The 20,814-nt window shown below is 50.9% G+C and overlaps 2 protein-coding genes across 2 annotated transcripts in view; both read right to left on the bottom strand.

The window, feature by feature from the left end:
• The window catches only part of LOC120390590, an 86,537-nt gene extending 73,926 nt beyond the window's left edge, over positions 1-12,611 (bottom strand). The window contains exon 1 of the mRNA XM_039513324.1: positions 12,494-12,611. The gene's annotated coding sequence lies outside the window, so the exon portion shown is untranslated. The remainder of the gene's footprint in view (positions 1-12,493) is intronic.
• LOC120390591 (sialic acid-binding Ig-like lectin 12) overlaps positions 1-20,814 on the bottom strand; it is a 42,165-nt gene that overhangs the window by 1,637 nt on the left and 19,714 nt on the right. Inside the window, exons 2-4 of the mRNA XM_039513325.1 lie at positions 6,157-6,477; positions 750-803; positions 67-330 (exon numbers count right to left, since the gene is read on the bottom strand). Of these exons, the coding sequence (XP_039369259.1) occupies positions 67-330; positions 750-803; positions 6,157-6,477 (639 nt within the window). The remainder of the gene's footprint in view (positions 1-66; positions 331-749; positions 804-6,156; positions 6,478-20,814) is intronic.

The following is a 20,814-nucleotide window of genomic DNA, read 5'->3' on the forward strand; positions in this document are numbered from 1 at the left end:
CAGAACAGCACACCCCACTGAGGCCCCAACCTGCTCCCTGCAGCACGGCACCCCCTAGAGCCTTACACGGCATGTGCACAAGCAGGGCCCGGCTGACCCACCCGTAGGAATTCTTGGCCCAGCATCGATACTCCCCAGTGTCCTCTCTGCTGAGATTGAAGAGCTCCAAGCGCTCGTCCCCTCCAGGACCAGGGATGAGGGACTCATGCCCCTTGGCCCAGCTCAGGACGGCCTCAGCTCTGCTCCCAGCCTCACAGCTCAGGCTCAGGGAGTCGCCCTCCTGGGTCTCCAGAGACAAAACGTTGCCCTCAGTTCTCCACGCATCTGGCACTGGAAGAGACGAGCAGGCAGGTTAGACTCCCCCGAGAGATCCCCCAATGAGGCGCCAAGATGCAGCCACCTATGGGGTGGGATTGTTGGGGCTGGTTATTCAGGGACCCACCACCCAGCATGGAGATGTATACAACTCTGGAGTGGGCGCAGCGGGTCTCCATCACAGAGATAATTCACTAACCCATGTCCTCCCCACTGCCCAGAGCCCCCTAGTGCCACCTCGGGGTCTGGAGACAGAGTGAACCGGGCCCTCCCACCCCCCGCACCCTCCCTACAGTCCTGAGGCTTCATCGGGCTCTCCCCTCTGGGCACAGACCAGCCTGGCCCGGCTGAGCCTGGGCCCTGGCCCTGAGCGTGGGCAGAGCGGGACTAGGAGGCGTTCGCTGATTCCCGGGGCTCGCAACGCAGCCTCTCACCGGGGCGTCCATTCCTGGTCAGGTTCCCGGTGATGGTCAGGGGCCCAGGCGGGTCTGTAACACAAACCAGACGGGGGGGATCAGGGGGGCTGGACAGCACCGGGGGGGGGTCGCTAGTGATCCCTGAGCCTAGACATGGCCCCTCGCTGTGAGCTCAGCTGGGGGACGGGAAAGTCCCTGAAGTGACACAAGACCCGTGGGCGGGGAAGGGGTAGAGTAGAGAGCAGTGTCCTTTTAAATCTCCCTCTGGCTGAAGGGGACAAGGGCCGTCCTTACAGTGGAGCCTGATTTGATTCTTCACGTTGCAAAGGCGGCCGCTGGTTTTCCCTCTGCCCTGGATTTGCAGCGTGACAGTCACAGGCCATTTAACAGGGGTTTGCCCTGGGGCAGGGCAGGCCGAGGTCCCAGGGCACCGAGCCTGGAGCGTGTTTAGTGCCGGACAGTCACTGGGTCCCATTAACACTGTGCCCCATATAGAACATCCACCGATCCCGGCAGAAAAGGAAGCAAGTGGGACAGCCTGGGGGGATCTCAGGGGGAACTGGGGTGGCTGGCATGAGGGGGAGGGGAATCCCAGCAAGTGGGGACTGGAATGGGGGGGAGGGGGGATCCCAGCACAGGAGGATTCTGGAGGCAGGTCAGGTCAGGTCAGGGTGTTGTAACAGCCAGGCAAGGTAGTAACAAACTTCAACAGGACTTTATTTTTGAAGTGGAAACCTCTTTACCAAGCTGCTGCTGCACCCTCTGTAACTCTCACTCTGCTTCCTCAATTCCTCCCGCTCCTTCCTGTCCTTTCAGACTCCCAACAACCAGTGATCCCAGGTCTAATAATTACAAGCAACATCTAAACACCACATTCTCTCCTCTCTTAAGAAACTCTCTCAATTAAAATAAACATTTTTGTTCTAATCACAGGAACAAATAGGAAACAAGACACTATACTATTGGCAGAAATATTACACTGAAAACACTGTAGATACTACAAAACATAGTCTCTAGTCCAGACAGGTGGTCGTCTGGGTCTGACAGGCCGTCTCTCAAGCTCCGGTTCCAGTGCAATGTCTTGTTGTGTTGATACTACAGTGAAGTCATCCAATGCAGACTGGGTGTTGGCATAATCTCCTCTTGGTGCATAGGCAGGTGCAAGGTAAGAAGCATTCAATACCTGCCCATCAGAAAGTCGATAGGTGTAAGGTCCCTTCTTCTCTATGATTTTAAGAGGAGCTGTGAATTCATGGCCCCCTTTGTGTAAAATTCCAGGTTTTCATATTCTAACGAAGGAACCACACTCAAACTTTGGTTCCTTAGCACCCCACCACTTGTCTGTGAAAGCCTTATACTTTGATTGGTTCTGTTCAACTGTTTTTCTCACATCATCCTTGGTTGGGGCCTCAGGTTGTGCCTTTAATAATCCAGCAATGTTCAGTTCAGTGTTCATCTGTTTCCCATGCAGTAACTCTGCGGGTGATCTTTGCATTGTGGCATGTCATATAGCTCGGTATGCTTGCAAGAAATCAGTAGTGAAGGATATCCACAATCGCCTTTCCAGCTGAGCCATTTGAAAACTCTCTTTCAAACTTCTGTTAAACTGTTTGATTTCCCCATTGGCTTGAGGGTAATATAGGGATGACCTTCTGTGTAAAATGTTCCTCTCTGCTAGAAAGGTTTCAAACTCCAGGGAAGTAAATTGATTACCATTATCTGAAACCCGTTCTTTGGGGTTACCTTCCCTGCTAAAAAACTGAAGAGAGGATCTTAATTACTGTAGCAGAAGAGATTTGGAATGTAAACGCTACCTCAGGCCATTTACTGAAATAGTCTATTAAAGTGATGGCATAACGACAGTCAATTGGAGCAGTATCAAAACGGTCCTACAATGTCAATTGCCACTTTTTCCCATTCAGATTCAGGAAGAGGAACAGGCTGTAATGGAGGGGTACATGTCACTGCTGTCTTATCATGCATTTGGCAAATGACACAGGATTTTATGAATGCTTCAGTTTGAGAGTCCATCCCTGACCACCAATACAGATCCTGTAGTCGTTGTTTGGTTTGGACAATTCCTTGATGAGTATGGTGTGCCAGGTGTATGAGTTTTGACTGTAATTCTTCTGGCACAAGTAGCCGGTGTGTACCTCATAGCACACAGCCATCGAGCAAAGAAAGTTCATCCCAAACTCTAAAGTAAGGCAACAAAACTGGGTCAAGGTTTCTAGGGTTACTGGGCCATCTCTTTGTCAGAAATTCCTGTAGTTTTTGTTGAATTGGACACACTGAACAAGCAGCTTGAAATTGTTCTCTTGTAACTGCAGTAAGAGTGCTTGTAATAAGCGCAACTACTACATCCTCATCCTCCGGTGGACCATCTGGTGAAGGCAAAGGCAGGCGAGAAAGGCAATCGACTACCACATTTTTGTTTCCAGGCTTATATTCCAGTTCATAACTGAAAGAGAGTAGTCTTGCAGAACATCTAGCAATATGACATCCTGCTCTTCCCAGTCTTTCATGGTGAGCAATGTCGTCAAAGGGCAGTGGTTTGTGTGTAACTTGAACATGCGGCCCCACAGGTAAGTTCTAAATTTTTCAGTAGCCAAAGACACAAGCAAGTGCTGCTTTTTCTACTGCAGAATATTTTCCCTCAGCACTACTCAGTGTCCTTGAAGCAAATGCAACAGTCCTCTCTGTGTTGTCCTCATGAAGTTGTGTGAGGACAGCCCTAAGTCCATAATCAGAAGCATCAGTAGTTACAAGACTGAATAGTGCAGTACTGGACTATGTACAATCAAGTCTTTCACCGTCTCGAAACTAGCTTGTGTGTCCATTGTCCACACTAAGGTTGAACTTCTCCATAATACTTCTCATAATGGTTCAATGACAGAAGCATGATTGGGAATGAATTTTGCATACCAAGAGGTAAGACCCAAGAAGGAACGTAAGGTTTGCAAATCTGTTGGAGGAGGAGCATTTGAAATTGCCAGGGTATGATCTGGATCAAGTTTTAGTCCAGTCTGTGAAATTGTGGCCTCAGAAAGGAGAGTTCAGTTTGTCTAAATTTGCATTTGGACCTATTCAGCTTGAGGCCTGCTTTGCTGATGCAGTTTAGTACAGACTGCAGGTTATTGTCATGCTCCTCAGTAGTATTTCCAAACCCGATAATATCATCCAAATAGCACTGAACTCCATGTTGATTCTTCAGAATCAATGACATCATTTTTTGGAAGGCACTTGGGGCTGATGCGAGACCATATGGAACATGTTCAAAATGAAATAGTCCCTCATGTGTAATAAATGCTGTGAAGTCTCGGCTATCTTCATGCAACATAACCTGGTGGCATGAACTCTGCAAGTCAAGAGTAGAAACAATCTTTGCTCCACGGAGCTGTGCAAATACTTCTTCTATGTGAGGAAGAGGATGGCTGTCAATCACAATTGCTTTATTTGGCTCCTTACAGTCCACACAAAGGCGAATGCCTCCACCCTTCTTCTGCGTCACCGCTATGGGTGAAACGCATTCCGAGGACTTCATCTCTTCAATAATGTCCTTTTGAACAGGTTTTCTAAGTTCCTCTGAAACAGCTTCCCGGACTGAAAATGGTAAATGCCATGAAACTGGTGTGTGTACCGCAAGAGTGCTTTGCTGAGGAAGATCAATTCGTCCATTAACGACCCTGAGATTTAAAGCAGCGAGTAAATCTCTGCCAAGGATAGGAGTGCCTTTGTGGACAACGTAGAACTCTGCAGTTGCACAGCAATCACCAAAAGTAACTATTGCTGGCAGGCAGCCATGTACTGGGATATGGTTTTTCAAATAGCACCCCAACTGAAGTTTGGGTTCAGTAAGAGGCACATCTTTAAAGTAATGCAAATAAATGGAATCAGGTAGTATAGATACTGCTGAGCCAGTGTCCAGCATTAGCTGAAGAGAGTGTGATTTGCCTGTGGGTATGGCAGAAACATTTAAAGTGCACTATATCTGTTCTGGAATATGTGCAGTAGTGATTTTGTCCACGTCCAGCACAGTAACATCTGGTATTGTAACTGAATGCACCTGTTGATTGGACTGGCTACTGCGACATACTTTAGCAAAATGGCCAATCTGTTTGCAATGATTGCACTGAGCAACTTTTGCTGGACATCCTGTGTAGCTTGCAAGGTGTTGTGGGGATCCACAGTGAAAGCTTTTACTGTATTTTGCATTTGCTGGTTCAGCGGCTTTTCATGAGTTTTCCTCTTGCAATTGCAGCAAAGAGTCCTGTGGCACCTTATAAACTAACAGATGTATTGGAGCCTGAGCTTTCGTGGGTGAATACCCACTTCGTCGGATGCATGTAGTGGAAATTTCCAGGGGCAGATATATATATGCAATTGTTTGTCTGCAGCAGGGAACTTTTCTGCAAAGGAGTCAAAGCCTGGACTGTGCCTCCTGTATCCCTGCTCATCATTTTGGCTTCAGCTGTTGCTGACTCAATCTGAGTAGCAATGGTTATTGCTTTTTCTAGTGTAAGTTGTGGTTCTAGAAGTAAGAATTCTCTTACACGAAGCATGCTTGTTTTCTCAATGAGCTGGTCTTGAATCATCTCACCTGCCATATTCCCAAAGTCACAAGTTACAATCAGACTCCTCAGGGAAGCAATACACGGCATTATAGTCTCCTCGGGTTTCTGCTCACGCTGGCGAAATCTGTAGCGATTAGCTACTACATTCACTTTTGACACAAAAAATTCTTTAAAGCAGATAATGCATATTTATCATCTGCAAGGGGAAAATTGTAAAATATACGCTGCCATTCTGCTCCAAGGCAGTGGATTAGCAGAGCATGCTTTCTAACTTCAGAAATCTCTGTAGCACTGACGGAAAGATAAATCTCAAACATATGGATCCAGGCAGTAAAAGTAGGCTCACCTGGGTTTTGCAGAAAGGGTGCAGGTGGGTTCAGAGGCAGAAGATCGACCCTTGTCGCCCAAATGTTGTAACAACAAGGCAAGGTACTAACAAACTTCAACAGGACTTCATTTTTAAAGTGGAAACCACTTTACCAAGCTGCTGCTGCACCCTCTGTAACTCTCACTGTGCCTCCTCAACTCCTCCCCCTCCTTCCTGTTTCCTGCCTTTCAGACTCCCAACAACCAGTGCTCCCAGTTCTAATAATCACAAGCAACATCTAAACACCACACAGGGGTAGAGAAGATCCCAGAAGAGAAGGGCCTGGGGATCTGGGAGTGAGTATGAGATGGGGGAGCCACAGCCAAGGGGGGCAGGAAGGGGTGAAGATCGCAAGGGAGAAGGGGCTGCACGGTGTGGGGGGAAGGGGCCTGGAGTAGAATTGGCTGAGGGTGCATGGTGGGGGGTGAGGATCCCAGCAGAGGGGGCTGGGGGCGGCGTGGAGGGGCTGGGAGGGGTCACTCACAGCCGACGTGGAGCTGGACGGTTCTGCGGGTGGAAGGTCCCCGTGGTGGCCTGTAGGTTACGCTGCAGACGAGACCTTTGCCTTGGTCTCCCGGGCCGGGCGTGAAGCTCAGCGCGGAGCTGTGGGCCCAGGTGCCGTTCGCCAGCTGGGCTGAGACGTTCTGGGCTGTGTCGCTGAACGGCCCCGTCCATGTGACTTGGGGAGGGGGCCCGAAGCAGCTCCCAGGGGCCGTGCAGGTCACAGTCACTGGCTTCCCGACCAGCAGCGTCCCTGGCAGCCCCCGCGCCGGCGAGATCTGGATCTCTGGCTCCTCTGTCAGCCCTGAGACATGGGGAGAGGGGAGAGAATCACTCGGGGACATGGGGCCTTTCCTGTCTGGGGCTGCAGCTCCGATCCGGCTCCAGGGCAGGGACTGGCTGGCTCATGGGGCTGATAAGCGGTGTCATAAATATAGAGGGAAGAGTAACAACTCTCTGTGTGCAGTAACATCAAATCCCTCTTTGGCAGCTCTACTAAATCGCCTTCCCTGTAAGGGATTAATCAGCTCAGATAACCTAGTTGGCACCTGACCAGAAGGACCAATGAGGAAAGAAGAAACTTTCAAATCTGGGGGGTTGGGAGGAGGATTTGTTTGTTGCTTTCTTTATTGTTCTCTCTCTAGACAGAGGGAGAGACTGAGCAGGTACAACAGCTCCTGCAAATATTCCTGGAAGAACAGATCTAAAACCACAGACATTGGAAGTAGGCAAGGAAAGGCGCTAGGTTATCTTGTGTTTTAGCTTGTGAATTTTCCTATGCTACAGATGTAGTTTTAATTCTGTTTTTGTAACTGTGAAGCTGAGCCAGACGGGAATCCTCTGTGTTTGAAATCTTTTATTTACCCTGTGAAGTTACCTTCCAAACTGATTTTTGCAGGTGTGATTCTTTTTATATATATAAGTTCTTCTTTTAAGAACCTGATTGATTGTCAGTGTCCTGAAGGGTCTGTGCTCACATTGCTAACCAATTGGTTGGTACACTATTCTCAAGCTTCCACAAGAATGAGGGTGAAGGGGCTTGGGGGGATATTTTGGGGGGGGGACAGGGATTCCAAGTGACCCTTCCCTGGATTTTTCTACAAATCACTTGGTGGTGGCAGCAATAGCGTCCAAGGCGAAGGGAAGGAATTTGTGCCTTGGGGAAGGTTTAACCGAAGCTGGTAGAATATAAGCTGAAGGGGTCTTTCAGGCAGGTCCCCACATCTGTACCCCAGAGCTCAGAGTGGGAGGAACCCTCACAAGCGGTGACTGCGGCTGCTCTTACCTGGCACAGAGATCGTGAGCGCAGGGTCAGAGCCATCGGAATTGGAGCGGTAAGTGTGATCTAACAGGCCTTTCTCGATGCTAAAGAAATATCTCCCCGCATCCGTCTTTCGGGCATCACTGATTTGCAGGGAGCAGTCACCGTGGGCTGGATCCCCCGCCAGCCAGAACCGGCCCTGGGTCTCCTGCGACATCCCCAGGCTGCCGGCACTGCTGGCCACGGGAGGATCCTGGCCCACAGTAGCAGGCTCCTTGTACCAGTATCTGTAGAGCTGGGCCGAGGGATTGTCGGTGTCGTACGAGGCTGGGTACGTGAAGGTGCAGGGGACGAGAACGCAGAGACCCTCCTGCACCGACACCGACTGCGGCACCGTCAGGGTAAATCCGGGCTGCTGGGACAGGGACCCTGCAGGGGACGGGGAGGGATCAAAGTGGGGCCCAGAGAGAGCAGAGCCCCCCCCGAGCTCCCCCCAGACAGGGCCGGCTCCAGGGACACTCGGGAGGAGGGGACTTGGCCGACGCGACGCTCGGGGGGGCGGGGACTTGGGCGACGTGACGCTCGGGGGGCGGGGACTTGGGCGACGTGACGCTCGGGGGCGGGACTTGGGCGACGTGACGCACGGGGCGGGACTTGGGCGACGCGACGCACGGGGGCGGGACTTGGTCGACGCGAACCTCGGGGGGGCGGGGACTTGGGCGACGCGACCCTCGGGGGGAGGGGCTTGTGTGACACTCGGGGGCGGGACCGTGGGTGGTGTGACGCTTGGAGGGGGGTGGCGCTCCTTGTTTTTCGGCCGGCTCCAAAAAATGGGACCCGTAGAGAGCAGAGCCCCCCCCTGAGCTCCCCACAGACAGGGCCGGCTCCAGGGACACTACTAGAGAGCAGAGACCAACCCTGAGATGCAGCCCCCAGCTCTGCCGGTGCCCCTCACTCCCGACCTGCAGCCCCCTGCGAGCCCAGCCCTGGGTCCCTGACCAAATCTCACTCCATTTAGTTTCCATCCCTCCCTACATCTTCCCTCCTGCCCCCGCTCCCTGTCACTCAGAGCCCCCTAGCACCGCACGGGGGCACTGCGCTCCCCTCCCCCTCTGGCCAGTCTCCCTTCCAAGTCCTGGGACAGACCTGGCCCCGCTTAACGCAGGTTCTGCCCTTCCCCCTGCCCTGGGGCTGCAGGTGCTGCTTACTTACCCCTCCAGAGCAGGGTGAGGATCAGGAACCTCAGCGTGGCAGGACCCCCTGCTCTCCAGGGGGGGCCCTGAGGCGGGCTCTTCCTTTCCCCAGCATCAAGGTGTGGCATCAGGGCTCTGCCCATGGCTGGGGCGTTGGGCTGGGACAGACTTAGAGAGAGAAGGGGGGTGGGAAGTGTGAGAGCAGAGGCTGTTTGGGGTCACAGATCTGCCTGGGGGACCATCAGTGCTGCTGGGCCCTGCAGGGGGCTGATCTGGGGCTGCTGGCAGCACAGTGACCTCCCCCTCCTCAGAAAATCCCAAATCACCAGATGATCCTGAGAGATCGTGGGCTAAAAAATCCTTAAATTGGCAAAAAAAAAAAAACACCTGAGACTTTCCTCTAAGAATCATGAGAGCGGCCAGAAAATCCTGATCTGGTGACAGAAGATGGTCAGAAGACAGAACTGCTCAGTGCCTGCTTTGCTTCAGTGTAAAACAACATGTGAGCAGGCAACCAGTGAAGTTACCATGGACAACAAAGGGGAAAGGCTGCAAATCGGGATCAGTAAAGAACACGTCACAGATGCTCTGGCCAATTTGAATGAATTCAGATCAGTGGGGCAGGAAGCTGTTCAACCCAGGGGGCTGAAGGAATTAGCTGAAAAAATCTTGGACCCACTGGAAATAATATTTGCCAACTAATGGATGATAGGAGGGGTCCCAGAAGACGGGGGAAGGGCTAACAGAGGGGCCATCTTTAAAAGGGGGAAAAAGGAGGAGCCGGGGAACTATAGACCAGTCAGCCTGACCTCAACACCTGGAAAGTTACTAGAGCAATGTATAAAACCTTCAATTTGTGAGGCCGAAGCGGTGATCACCAGCATGGATTTACCATGAACAAATCCTGCCAAACTAGCTTCGTTTCCTTCTTTGAAGAGGTAACTGGTTGGGAGCTGGGGGAAAGCAGTGGACATAACATACCTGGACTTCAGCAAGGCTTTTGACACAGTCCCACATGACATTCTCATAAGGAAGCTGGAGACGACTTCTGACGGAACTCAAATGTGAAATTGCAGAACTACTAACTCTCATTTAAATCAGCTTCTGTACCAGATGACTGGAGGAGAGCGAATGTGACACCAATTTTTAAAAAAGGCTCCAGGGGTGATCCTGGCAGTTGAAGGCCAATAAGCCTAACTTCAGTGATGGGCAAACTGGTTGAAATTATAGTAAAGTGAAAGTATAGCAAAGAGCAGAATGATCAGATGCAGAGATTTGTTGGGGAAGACTCAATATGGTTTTTGTAAAGGGAAATCATGGTTCACCAAACTACTAGAATTTTTGGAGGGAGTGAACAGCATGTGGACAAGGGTGACACATTCCATGTACTTAGATTTTCAGAAAGCCTTGGACAAGGTTCCTCCCAAAAGGCTCCTTTGCAAAGTGAGCTGTCATGGGATAAGTGGGAAGATCCTCTCCTGGATCAGTGACTGGTTAAAAGATAGCAAACAAAGGACAGGAATAAATGGCTAATTTTCACAGTGGAGAGAGGTGAATAGTGGTGTCCCCAGGGGTCTGTACTGGGAGCAGTGCTGTTCAACATGTCCATAACTGATCTGGAAAAGGGGTAACCGGTGAGGTGGAACAATTTGCAGATGATACAAAACTTCTCAAGATAGTTAAGTTCAAAGCTGACCGCAAAGAGCTACAAAGGGATCTCACAAAACTGAGTGACTGGGTAACAAAATGGCAGATGAAATTTGATGTTAATAAATGAAAAGTTATGCACATTGGGAAACATAATCCATAATCCGAACTATACATATAAAGTGGTGGGGTATAAATTAGCTGTTACCACTCAAGGAAGAGATCTGAGAGTCAGTATGGAGAGTTCTCTGAAAACACCCACTCAATGTGCAGCGGCCATCAAAAGAATTTGTTGAGCATCATTAAGAAAGGGATAGATAATAAGACAGAAAATATCATATTGCCTCGATATAAATCCATGGTAACAATCAAATCTTGAATACTGTATTCAGTTCTGGAGGCCCCATCTCAAATTGGAATTAGAAAAGATTCAGAAAAGGGTAACAAAAATGATGATGGGTGTGGAACAGATTTCACAGAAGGAGAGATTAATAACACTGGGACTGTTCAGCTTGGAAAAGAGACGCCTAAGGGGGGATATGATAGAGGTCTGTAAAATCCTGACTAGTGTGGAGACAGTAAATAGGGTGGTATGATTTACTCCTTCCCATAACACAAGAACTAGAAGTCCCCAAATGAAATGAATAGGCGGCAGGTTTAAAAGAAATGTAAGGCCGTATTTCTTCACACAACGCACAGTGAACTCTGCAGACAGGGTGGGGCGCTAATGCTGCCCTCTCTGCCCCACAGCGGCATTCTCCCCTCCGCCGCTCAACTCTGCTCCTCCTGCAGCTGGGACTCCCCTCCTTGTCAGTGTTACGGACCCTCCATCCTCTTCCTTCTTGTGAGAATGGTGGGGCCCACTCCCTCCTTCCCCTCCTCAAATGTGAATTGGGCCACTCACACCTTCCCCCCGTCTTTACCTGTTAAAATGGTACAGGCCTCTCACTCCTGCCTCCCCCTCCCCCAACCACTGCAGTGAGCTGGGCGGGTCTCAGCTTGGATCCCACATGGCCCATGCACCATCCCCTGCCCGAGCAGGGTGGGACGGGCCCCGCTGCCCAGGGCTGGAGGGGAAGGGACCAGCCCTGAGAGATCCAGACTCCATCCGCATCCCTGGGGGGCTGCCCTGCCCCTCTAGAGTATCTGGGAGCTCCAGGGGGTCTGTGCCCCACACACACACCCACGCTTTGCCCCCCATGGAGTTGGGTCAGCACAATGGAGTGAGCGCAGTGGGACTATGGGTGAGAAGTTTGCACGTATGTGCTCAGCCTGGGGTATCTATAACTGCCCCCTCTGCAATACCTGCCCTCCCTGCCCCCCAAATCCACCCATGTGGGGAAGGGGAAACTCCCGGCAGTTCCATTTCCCACCATCCCTCTGCTGCCCTCAGGTGCTCTCGGGAAGGAGGCTGAGGGATGGGAGCTGGGGAACCCCCTGCTGTACGTGGCCCCCAGAGCCGACACCTCCAGTGTGGTCCCCATGGTGGGGGAGCCCTGGGGCGGGACCCTGCTCAGGCTGGAGGGGCCACGGCAGAGCTCGGGCTGGAGGGGCCACATTTCCACTCACCCCTAGACCGGCAGAGGGGGGCTCAGCACCTGGCTCTCCGACCCTGCAGCCCGGGTTCCCCAGGGTTTGTGACTCGGAGCCTGGGGAAGCAGCATGTGCAGGAACCTGAAAGCAGAAGTGGGCGCTGGCAGGGGCTGTTGGGGGGAGATGCTTTCTCAGAACCCCCAGAATCAGCATCTGCCAACTTCCCCTCCCTCTGGCTGGCACTGCCTGCGACTTCCCTGCAACAGGGGCAGGCTGCATATTGCTTGTGGGGCTGGAAATAAAACCCAGGAGTCCTGACTCCCCACCCCCATCCCCCACTCTAACCCACAAGACCCCACTCTCCTCCGAGAGCTGTGACAGAACTCAGGAGTTGTGATTCTCTGCCTCCACCCCCCCACACTGTAACCCAATAGACCCTGCTCCCCTCCCAGAGCCAGGGACAGAACCCCAGAGTCCTGCCTCCCTGCCTCCCCTACTTTAACCTGCCAGACCCCCCTCACCTCCAAGAGCCAGGGACAGAACCCAGCAGTGGTGGGGGGAGCGCCCAACCCCTTCATCCGCTCTAGCGCTTTGTTTCTGCTGTCTCCAGTTACAAGACAATATTTTAACACTAGCAGTTTGCACCTCTTATCACACTGTACATGCTGCAGATCCTAATCACTTACCCGGAGCTGAGACGCGTTCGCCTCTGGGGTGGGGCAGCTGCAAAGAGCTCACTGGCGCCGCTCAGAGAATTCTTCCTAAATCCTAAAATACTGAATTAACTTTAGGAAAAAGAAAGAAATATGCACAGATCCATGCTGAAATCACTGTCAGTCATTTATTTAGGGGGTTTTGCAAACTCAATAATAAAATAATGTTCAGTTCTCTCTATTCTTTCCTGGACCTGTACAGAATAGAGACACAAATAAGGGGTTTTGAACGTTCCTGTCTTTTGTTCTTGTTACTATTTTTTCCCATTGGGGTTCCAGCCCGGGAGCACCCACAGAGTCGGCCCCTGAGCTTTTTCCAGCCTCCCATCTAGCTCCTCAGTCTGCTGGGAAAAGGGACAAACATACATGTATCCCTTTTCCCAGCAGACGTACTCAGCCCGGAGGTGCAGGGGACAAATTAAGCCCCGGATGGGGAGGTGGGTAGGGAGGCAGTGGGGGCCAGGGGCAATAGGGGAACTGGATGGGGAGCTTGGAGAGGCAGTGGGAGCTGTGGGTTATTGGGGGGTGAGCCCGGGGCCAGAACCTACTGCTGCATGGCGAGGGTCCAGGGCCAGAGCCCACCACTGAGTGGCCAAGAGAAAGAGCCCAAAGCCCACAGGACAGGGCCCAGCAATAGACTATGGGGTCCGGAGTTAGAGCCCCAAACCCCACAGCTGGAGCCCACCACCCCAGGGCTGAAGACCGATCCCACCACCCCCGGGAAGGTGGGGAACTCACTGGCCCCCTGCTCCTCCAGTGTTTGTGTCTCAAGATAGGGCAGGGCCAAACCCCTGCTTGTGGGTCTGGGAGAGGGGCCTCTGCTTTGCCCCCACAATCACCACCCAGGAGGCTTTGGCCACAGGAAAAGCCACATTTGAGAAACACGTCCCTAGAACGTCTTGCACAACCTGGCTCCAGTGGCTGGAGATCTTGGTGCCATCGACGCAAGGAGAGAGATTGTCCCAGACACAGGCAGCTTCTGACCCCACCACGGGGGTGGGCTGTGGGGAGGGTGAATAGGACATGGGTATTTCCCCTCTAGGGTTTCTTGGCAGGGGAAACGTCAGCAGATCGGAACTGGTCCATTGACCGCAGATGTTTGTTTTCTGTCTCTCAGTTCCTCAAGCGACTCCCAGGTCCCTGGTCACTGAGGATTCCCTAGTGATGAGAGCTGGGTCAGCGGGTCTCAGGAAAGGCAGCTAGATTCCAGTGGCTGCTGACTCCAGGCTTTGATTTAAGAGCTGAGATGCAGCTGAATCTGGCTTGGGGCTCAGGGACTGTTTATACAGGGATCCCTCGCCCGGTGCTGAGCTGCATAAGTGTCTGGGAAAAACCTATAACTAAAGGAAATGCAGCACCCCCTAAATGGATGCATTGAGGCCAGCCCTGGTGGCTAGGCCCTCCCAAATATCCCACTCTGGCCTGGTCTCCCAGCCAGATCCTGGCCTGGTCTGCCCCAGGCCAGTGGCACATCAACTCTGTGCCCCTGCGTGTGGGCATCAGTGGCTGTGCTGGGAGGCTCGTTGCTTAGTGGATCTTGTAAAACAGGAAGTTTTCAGTCAGTGAGTTTGCTCCACCTCCGCCCGATCGGCCCAAGAGAGCAGTGATTGAAGGGGGGAGGGGATCATTTTCTGCCAAAAGGCAATGAGCTGCTGCTGTGTAGCAATGCAGTCCCATGTCTGCCAGCACCCAGGAGATGTACGGTGATGGTGAGCTGTGCGGGCTCCATGCTTCCCGTGGTATGGCGTCTGTACAGGTAACCCAGGAAAAAAGGCGCTAATCGATTGTCTGCTGTTGCTTTCATGGAGGGAGGGAAGGAGAGGGGGGCCTGACAACATTTACCCAGAACCACTCGCGACACTGTTTTTGCCCCATCAGGCATTGGGATCTGAACCCAGAATCCCAATGGGCAGCAGTGACTGTGGGAACTGCGGGATAGCTACTCACAGCTACCCCCAGTGCACCACTCCGGAAGTCGATGTGAGCCTCGGTATGCTGGACGCAGTCCGCTGACATAATGCACTTAGAGCATTTTGTGTGGGGACACACACAGTCGGCTGTATAAAAACTATTTTTAAAAAACTGACTTCTATAAATTCAACCTCATTTCGTAGTGTAGACATACCATAAAAGTGCAGAGAATCCTCCAGCAAGTGCCCCACGCTGCAGAGGAAGGCGAAAAACCTCCAGGGCCTCTGCCAATCTGCCCTGGAGGAAAATTCCTTCCCAACCCCAAATATGGCGATAAGTTAAACCCTGAGCATGTGGGCAAGATTCACCAGCCAGCACCCAGAAAAGCATTCTCTGTAGTAACTCAGATCCCACCCCATCTAACATCCCATCCCAGACCACTGGGCATACTTACCACTAATAGTCAAAGATCAATTAAGTGCCAAAATTAGGCTATCCCATCATACCATCCCCTCCATAAACTTATCAAGCTTAGTCTTGAAGCCAGATATGTCTTTTGCCCCACTGCTACCCTTGGAAGGCTGTTCCAGAACTTCACACCTTTGATGGTTAGAAACCTTCATCTAATTTCAAGTCTAAACTTCCTGATGGCCAGCTTATATCCATTTGTTCTTGTGTCCACATTGGGCCACATTAAATAATTCCTCTCCCTCCCTGGTATTTATCCCTCTGACATATTTATAGAGAGCAATCGTATCTCTCCTCAGCCTTCTTTTGGTTAGGCTAAACAAACCAAGCTCTTTGAGTCTCCTTTCATAAGACAGGTTTTCCATTCCTCGGATCATCCTACAAGCCCTTCTCTGTACCTTTTCCAATTTGAATTCATCCTTCTTAAACATGGGAGACCAGAACTGCACACAGTATTCCAGATGAGGTCTCACCAGTGCCTTGTATAATGGTACTAACACTTATCAGTACTGGAAATACCTCGCCTGATGCATCCCAAGACCACATTGGCTTTTTTCACAGCCATATCACATTGGCAGCTCATAATCATCTTATGATCAACCAATACTGCGAGATCCTTCTCCTCCTCTGGTAATTCCAACTCATGAGTCCCATCTTATAACAAAAATTCTTGTTATTAATCCCTAAATGCATGTCCTTGTACTTTTCACTATTAAATTTCATCCTATTACTTCTACTCCAGTTTACAAGGTCCTCCGGATCTTCCTGTATGATATCCTGGTCCTTCTCTGTGTTAGCAATACCTCCCATCTTTGTGTCATCCGCAAACTTTATTAGCACATTCCCACTTTTTGTGCCAAGGTCAGTAAGAAAAAGATTAAATAAGATTGGTCTCAAAACCAGTCCCTGAGGAACTCCACTAATAACCTCCCTTCAGACTGACAGTTCACCTTTCAGTATGACCCGTTGTAGTCTCCCCTTTAACCAGTTCCTTAGCCACCTTTCAATTTCATATTGATCCAATTTAACTAATAATAATGCCATTTGTTATTGGAACTCATTTGCAAAACTTTTCTTAACATTACATGAATATATTGTCTCATACTATAGAATTAGAATTTATAATCCCCATTCCATGATGAGATATTTTGGGGCTATAATGTATTTTAATTAAAATGATTTTTAGATAAAATGCTTTTTGAGAAAAAAACCTATAAAAAAATCCAATTAAAATAAAAAAATCCATTTTTTTATTTTTTTAAAAATATCATTGATTTTTATCCACCCTGTTTTGTATTTTAAGCAAATACATAGGTGTGAGTGAGAAAGTTGGTAACGTTAAGTTTTGTAAAAAGTTTTCCCCCTTAATCAGGCATGTGCAGCTCTCCTGACAATAGCTAACTGTTAGCGAGAATGAGTCCTGTGAGTCCGTGACAGCTGGCTGCTGCCCAGACACAGCAAGAGACAGGCCTTGCCCCAGCTGGGATCAGGGCTGTCAGGGTTCCCTCCCCACTCTGATCTCTGGGGTACAGATGTGGGGACCTGCATGAAAGACCCCTAAGCTTATTTCTACCAGTTTGGGTTAAAAATTCCCCCAAGGCACAAATCCTTCCTTGTCCTTGGACGGTATTGCTGCCACCACCAAGTGAGTTAGACAAAGATTCAGGAAAAGGACCACTTGGAGTTCCTGTTCCCCAAAAATATCCCCCCAAACCCCTTCACCCCTTTCCTGGGGAGGCTTGAGAATAATATATCAACCAAATAGGTAAACAAAGTGAGCACAAACCAGATCGTTGGGTTTTAGGACACTAAAACCCAATCAGGTTCTTAAAAGCAGAACTTTATTATAAAGAAAAAAGTAAAAAACACCTCTGTCAAATCAGGATGGAAGGTAATTTTACAGGGTAATAAGATTGAAAACACAGAGGATTCCCCTCTAGGCAAAACTGCAAAGTTACAAAAAACAGGAATAAACCTCCCTCTTAGCATAGGGAAAATTCACAAGCTAAAACAAAAGATAATCTAATATGTTTCCTTGCCTTTACTTACAATTTTTGTAACCTTAGATGCTTATTTCAGGTAAGGGTTTAGGAAAGGTTTTTTCCTGCCCTGGTCCCTCTGCATCCCGAGGGAACACACAGACAAAGAAGTATCAGAGAGGGAGCCGTGTTAGTCTGGATTTGTAAAAGCAGCAAAGAGTCCTGTGGCACCTTATAGACTAACAGACGTATTGGAGCATAAGCTTTAGTGGGTGAATACCCACTTGGTCGCATGCATCCGACAAAGTGGGTATTCACCCACGAAAGCTCATGCTCCAAAATGTCTGTTAGTCTATAAGGTGCCACATGACTCTTTGCTGCTTTTACACACATACAAAAGCTCCTCCCCTCCCGCCCCCCTGATTTGAAAGTATCTTCCTTCCCCATTGGTCCTTCTGGTCAGGTGCCAACCAGGTTATTTGAGCTTCTTAACCCTTTAGAGGTAAAGAAGGGATTTTATCCTCCCGTTAGCTGTATGTTTATGACAAGGGCCCTATTGCGCCAGGTGCTGCTCATACGCAGCAAGGGACAGGCCCTGCCCCAGCTGGAATTGGGGCCATGTTATAACTGGCCCTGCCCAGAAACCAGCTGCAATCGGGGCCTTCCAGGGGAAAGCCAGATGTGAAAACTGATTCTTTACTGGACACAAATAAGTCATAGTTGTTAGTGGCCCTTTGTTAAAAAAGTAGCCGTGAGAAAAACGACACATGAAAATCTATTTCAAGGAACAGCTTGTAAACAGGGAATTTTACAATCAGATGCTTTTGGCTTTGGAGTGAACAAGTTACCATTATTATCCCAATTTTGGGGGGTAAGGAAACTGAGACTAGACAGATGCAGCAACTGGACCAACCTCACCCTACAGCATTTTTTAGCGAAACAGAGGTTAGAACCCAGAGTACCTGGCCAGCAGCTTAGACACAAGCCCATCCCTCCACTCCCGCCAGCTGCTACCCTTGAGGATGACCATCCTGTCCACCTGTGAAACGAGTGGGTGAGGGCTCAGGCAGGGTAGAAGAGAGACTCTCTGTGGCTGAGGGATGAGAGGCTCTTTCCCCAGGGGGCAGTGAGGTTTGGGAGGGGGCAGGCTTTGAGACCTGGCTGCAGAGGACTCTGGGATACCTCCATTCAATGCAGCGCTCCAGCATTTCCAAGGCTTTGTTGACTCCACCCTGAGTCCAGGCCAGAGCAGGGATTTGCACCCAGGTTTCCCACGTCGCAGGCCCAGCCCTGGGCCGACCCCTTCCCCCTTCCCTCCACACTGTGATCCCCCCTGCACTGGATGGGCCAGAGATTCCCAGCCTGGGCCAATGGTGCGAGGAAGCTATTTGCGCCGGACCTCGGAATATTCTGTGGCGGGGGCTTCTGCAGGCTCCCCCCCTTTGCGCTGCCGCTTGGAGAACTCGACGGAGGCGTAATGCAGCTCTTCCGGCTCCCCGGGGCCTAGCGGGCCCTGTGCTGCTGCAGGCCTGTCCTGGACGCCTTTGGTCCGGTGGGCGGCTGGAGTCTTGTGATGCTGAGTGAGAAGCAAGGCAGAGACACCAGGCAGAGACTTGCATCCACCCTGCTGAGCTGATTGCATGGGCTGTCCCAGGCTTTGTTTCCCCCACCCTCGGTGCAAATGCATTTCCTGCATCGGGCGTGCACTAGTAAGAGGCGTGGGATTGGGTGTGTTTCACACTCTGCACGCATGAGCCAATCCCATGCCAGCACCAGCTCGGTTAATGCATTCACTGCCTCAGCTGCACAGGGCACACATTAGCAACATGCGTGTGGGTATGTTAATTTCATGCACTATTAATGCAGGATTTCATCTCCTGCATCTCATTGCAGAACAGGTTCAGGAAAGGTATTTTCTGCATTTCATGCACCGAGCACTTGGGCAGCACTGGTTACATTAATGCATTCTCTGCATTGCCTGCACTGGCCATACATTAGCAATATGCAAGGGGTTGTGTACATTGTATGCACAGTGCATGCATGATTAGATCCCATGCATGTTGTGGTTCCAAAGACGATGCTGATGTGTTTGTTGCATTTTCTGCAGGGTGAATATATTTGCAACAGACAAGGTGCACCCTGCATGCATTGTTGAGCATATGCACCTAATACCATAGCAGGCAGCTGCAGAAATGCATTTCTTGCCCAGCTGGTGCATTCGGGAGATGCCCAGGCATTGGCAGCATTCCAGCCCCAATCTAGTCCCGTGCACTTTGTGAATGCATATGAATGCATTCGCTGCATGTCCTCCTCTCTGAGCGAAACCCGAGGGATGAGGTGCATTTTCTGCATGCAGGAGCCAATCCCACGCAGTTCAGCGAGCGCAGGCTGGTGGCAGGGGTGCATTTCTTGCACTGGGCACACGTGGAGGGTCAGGTGCCCTGGTGAAAGCCTGACTTATATTCATGCATTGGTTATGGGGGTGGGAAGGAGAAGAAATGGAGGGGGCAGAGACGGGGTGGGGAGGGCAGGTGGGCTTGGTCCCCTGCTCCCCACAGGTACATACCATGGGGATGTGGGTGACGGTACTATAGATCACGCTGGCCTCGTTGGCTGTGTGCTCCACCAGGCTCCCATTAGCCGTCTCCCCGGACTCGGTGCTGGGGGGCGCCAGCTCCCGGCGCCGCAGTCTGAAGGGAAACGTATCAGGACAGATGCATGAGCCTGGGGGGAGGGACATAGAATAGCCCCGTGGGGAGGGAGAAAGGGGTGACACCAGTGTAGGAGACTAGAGTGCAGGGGACTGGGATAGGTCAGGGGAGGGGAGATCTTATTGGGGACTGGGGGTGCTGGAATACCCCAGCAGAGATGTCAGGGGAACTCAGTGGAATCTAGGAGGGGCAGTTGGGGGTCAGTGCGGGAGGCCTCAGACTTACTTGATCACATAGAGCCCAAGAAGGAATAAGCCAATGAGGACCCCCAACCCACAGGTGACCCCGATGATCATCCAATTGTCAGGCTTCTTTGAACCTGCAAAAACACAGAGCATGGGGAACGGCTGGAAGAGAACCCAGGAGTCCTATTTCCCAGACACCCCACTCTCATCTCAGATCTGGGGATAGAATCTAGAAGTCCTGGATCCCAGCCCCCGCCCCCGCCCCCAACTCCCCTCCCTGAGCTGGGGGCAGAATCCAGGAGACAAAGGTCTCACCTCTCTGCAGGGGGCTGAGTTCAAAGGGAGAAAATCCAGAGCCCCCGTCCCCACTCTCAGTCCAGGTCAGGGCAGAATCACAGAATATCAGGGTTGGAAGGGACCTCAGGAGGTATCTAGTCCAACTCCCTGCTCAAAGCAGGACCAATCCCCAAGTAAATCATCCCAGCCAGGGCTTTCTCAAGCCAGACCTTAAAAACCTCTCAGGATGGAGATTCCACCACCTCCCTAGGGAACCCATTCCAGTGCTTCGCCACCCTCTGAGTGAAAAAGGTTTTCCTAATATCCAACCAAAACCTCCCCCACTGCAACTTGAGGCCATTACTCCTTGTTCTGTCATCAGGTACCACTGAGAACAGTCTAAATCCATCCTCTTTGGAACCCCCTTTCAGGTAGTTGAAAGCAGCTATCAAATCCCCCCTCATTCTTCACTTCTCCAGATTAAACAATCCCAGTTCCCTCAGCCGCTCCTCCTAAGTCATGTGCTCCAGCCCCCTAATCATTTTTGTTGCCCTCCGCTGGACTCTTTCCAATTTTTCAACATCCTTTTTGTAGTGTGGGGCCCAAAACTGGACACAGTACTCCAAATGAGGCCTCACCAGTGCTGAATAGAGGGGAATGATCACAGCCCTCGATCTGCTGGAAATGCCCCTACTTATACAACCCAAAATGCCGTTAGCCTTCTTGGCAACAAGGGCACACTGTTGACTCATATCCAGCTTCTC

This window comes from Mauremys reevesii, linkage group 24 (assembly GCF_016161935.1).
Source record: "Mauremys reevesii isolate NIE-2019 linkage group 24, ASM1616193v1, whole genome shotgun sequence".
Classification (NCBI taxonomy): Eukaryota; Metazoa; Chordata; order Testudines; family Geoemydidae; genus Mauremys; species Mauremys reevesii.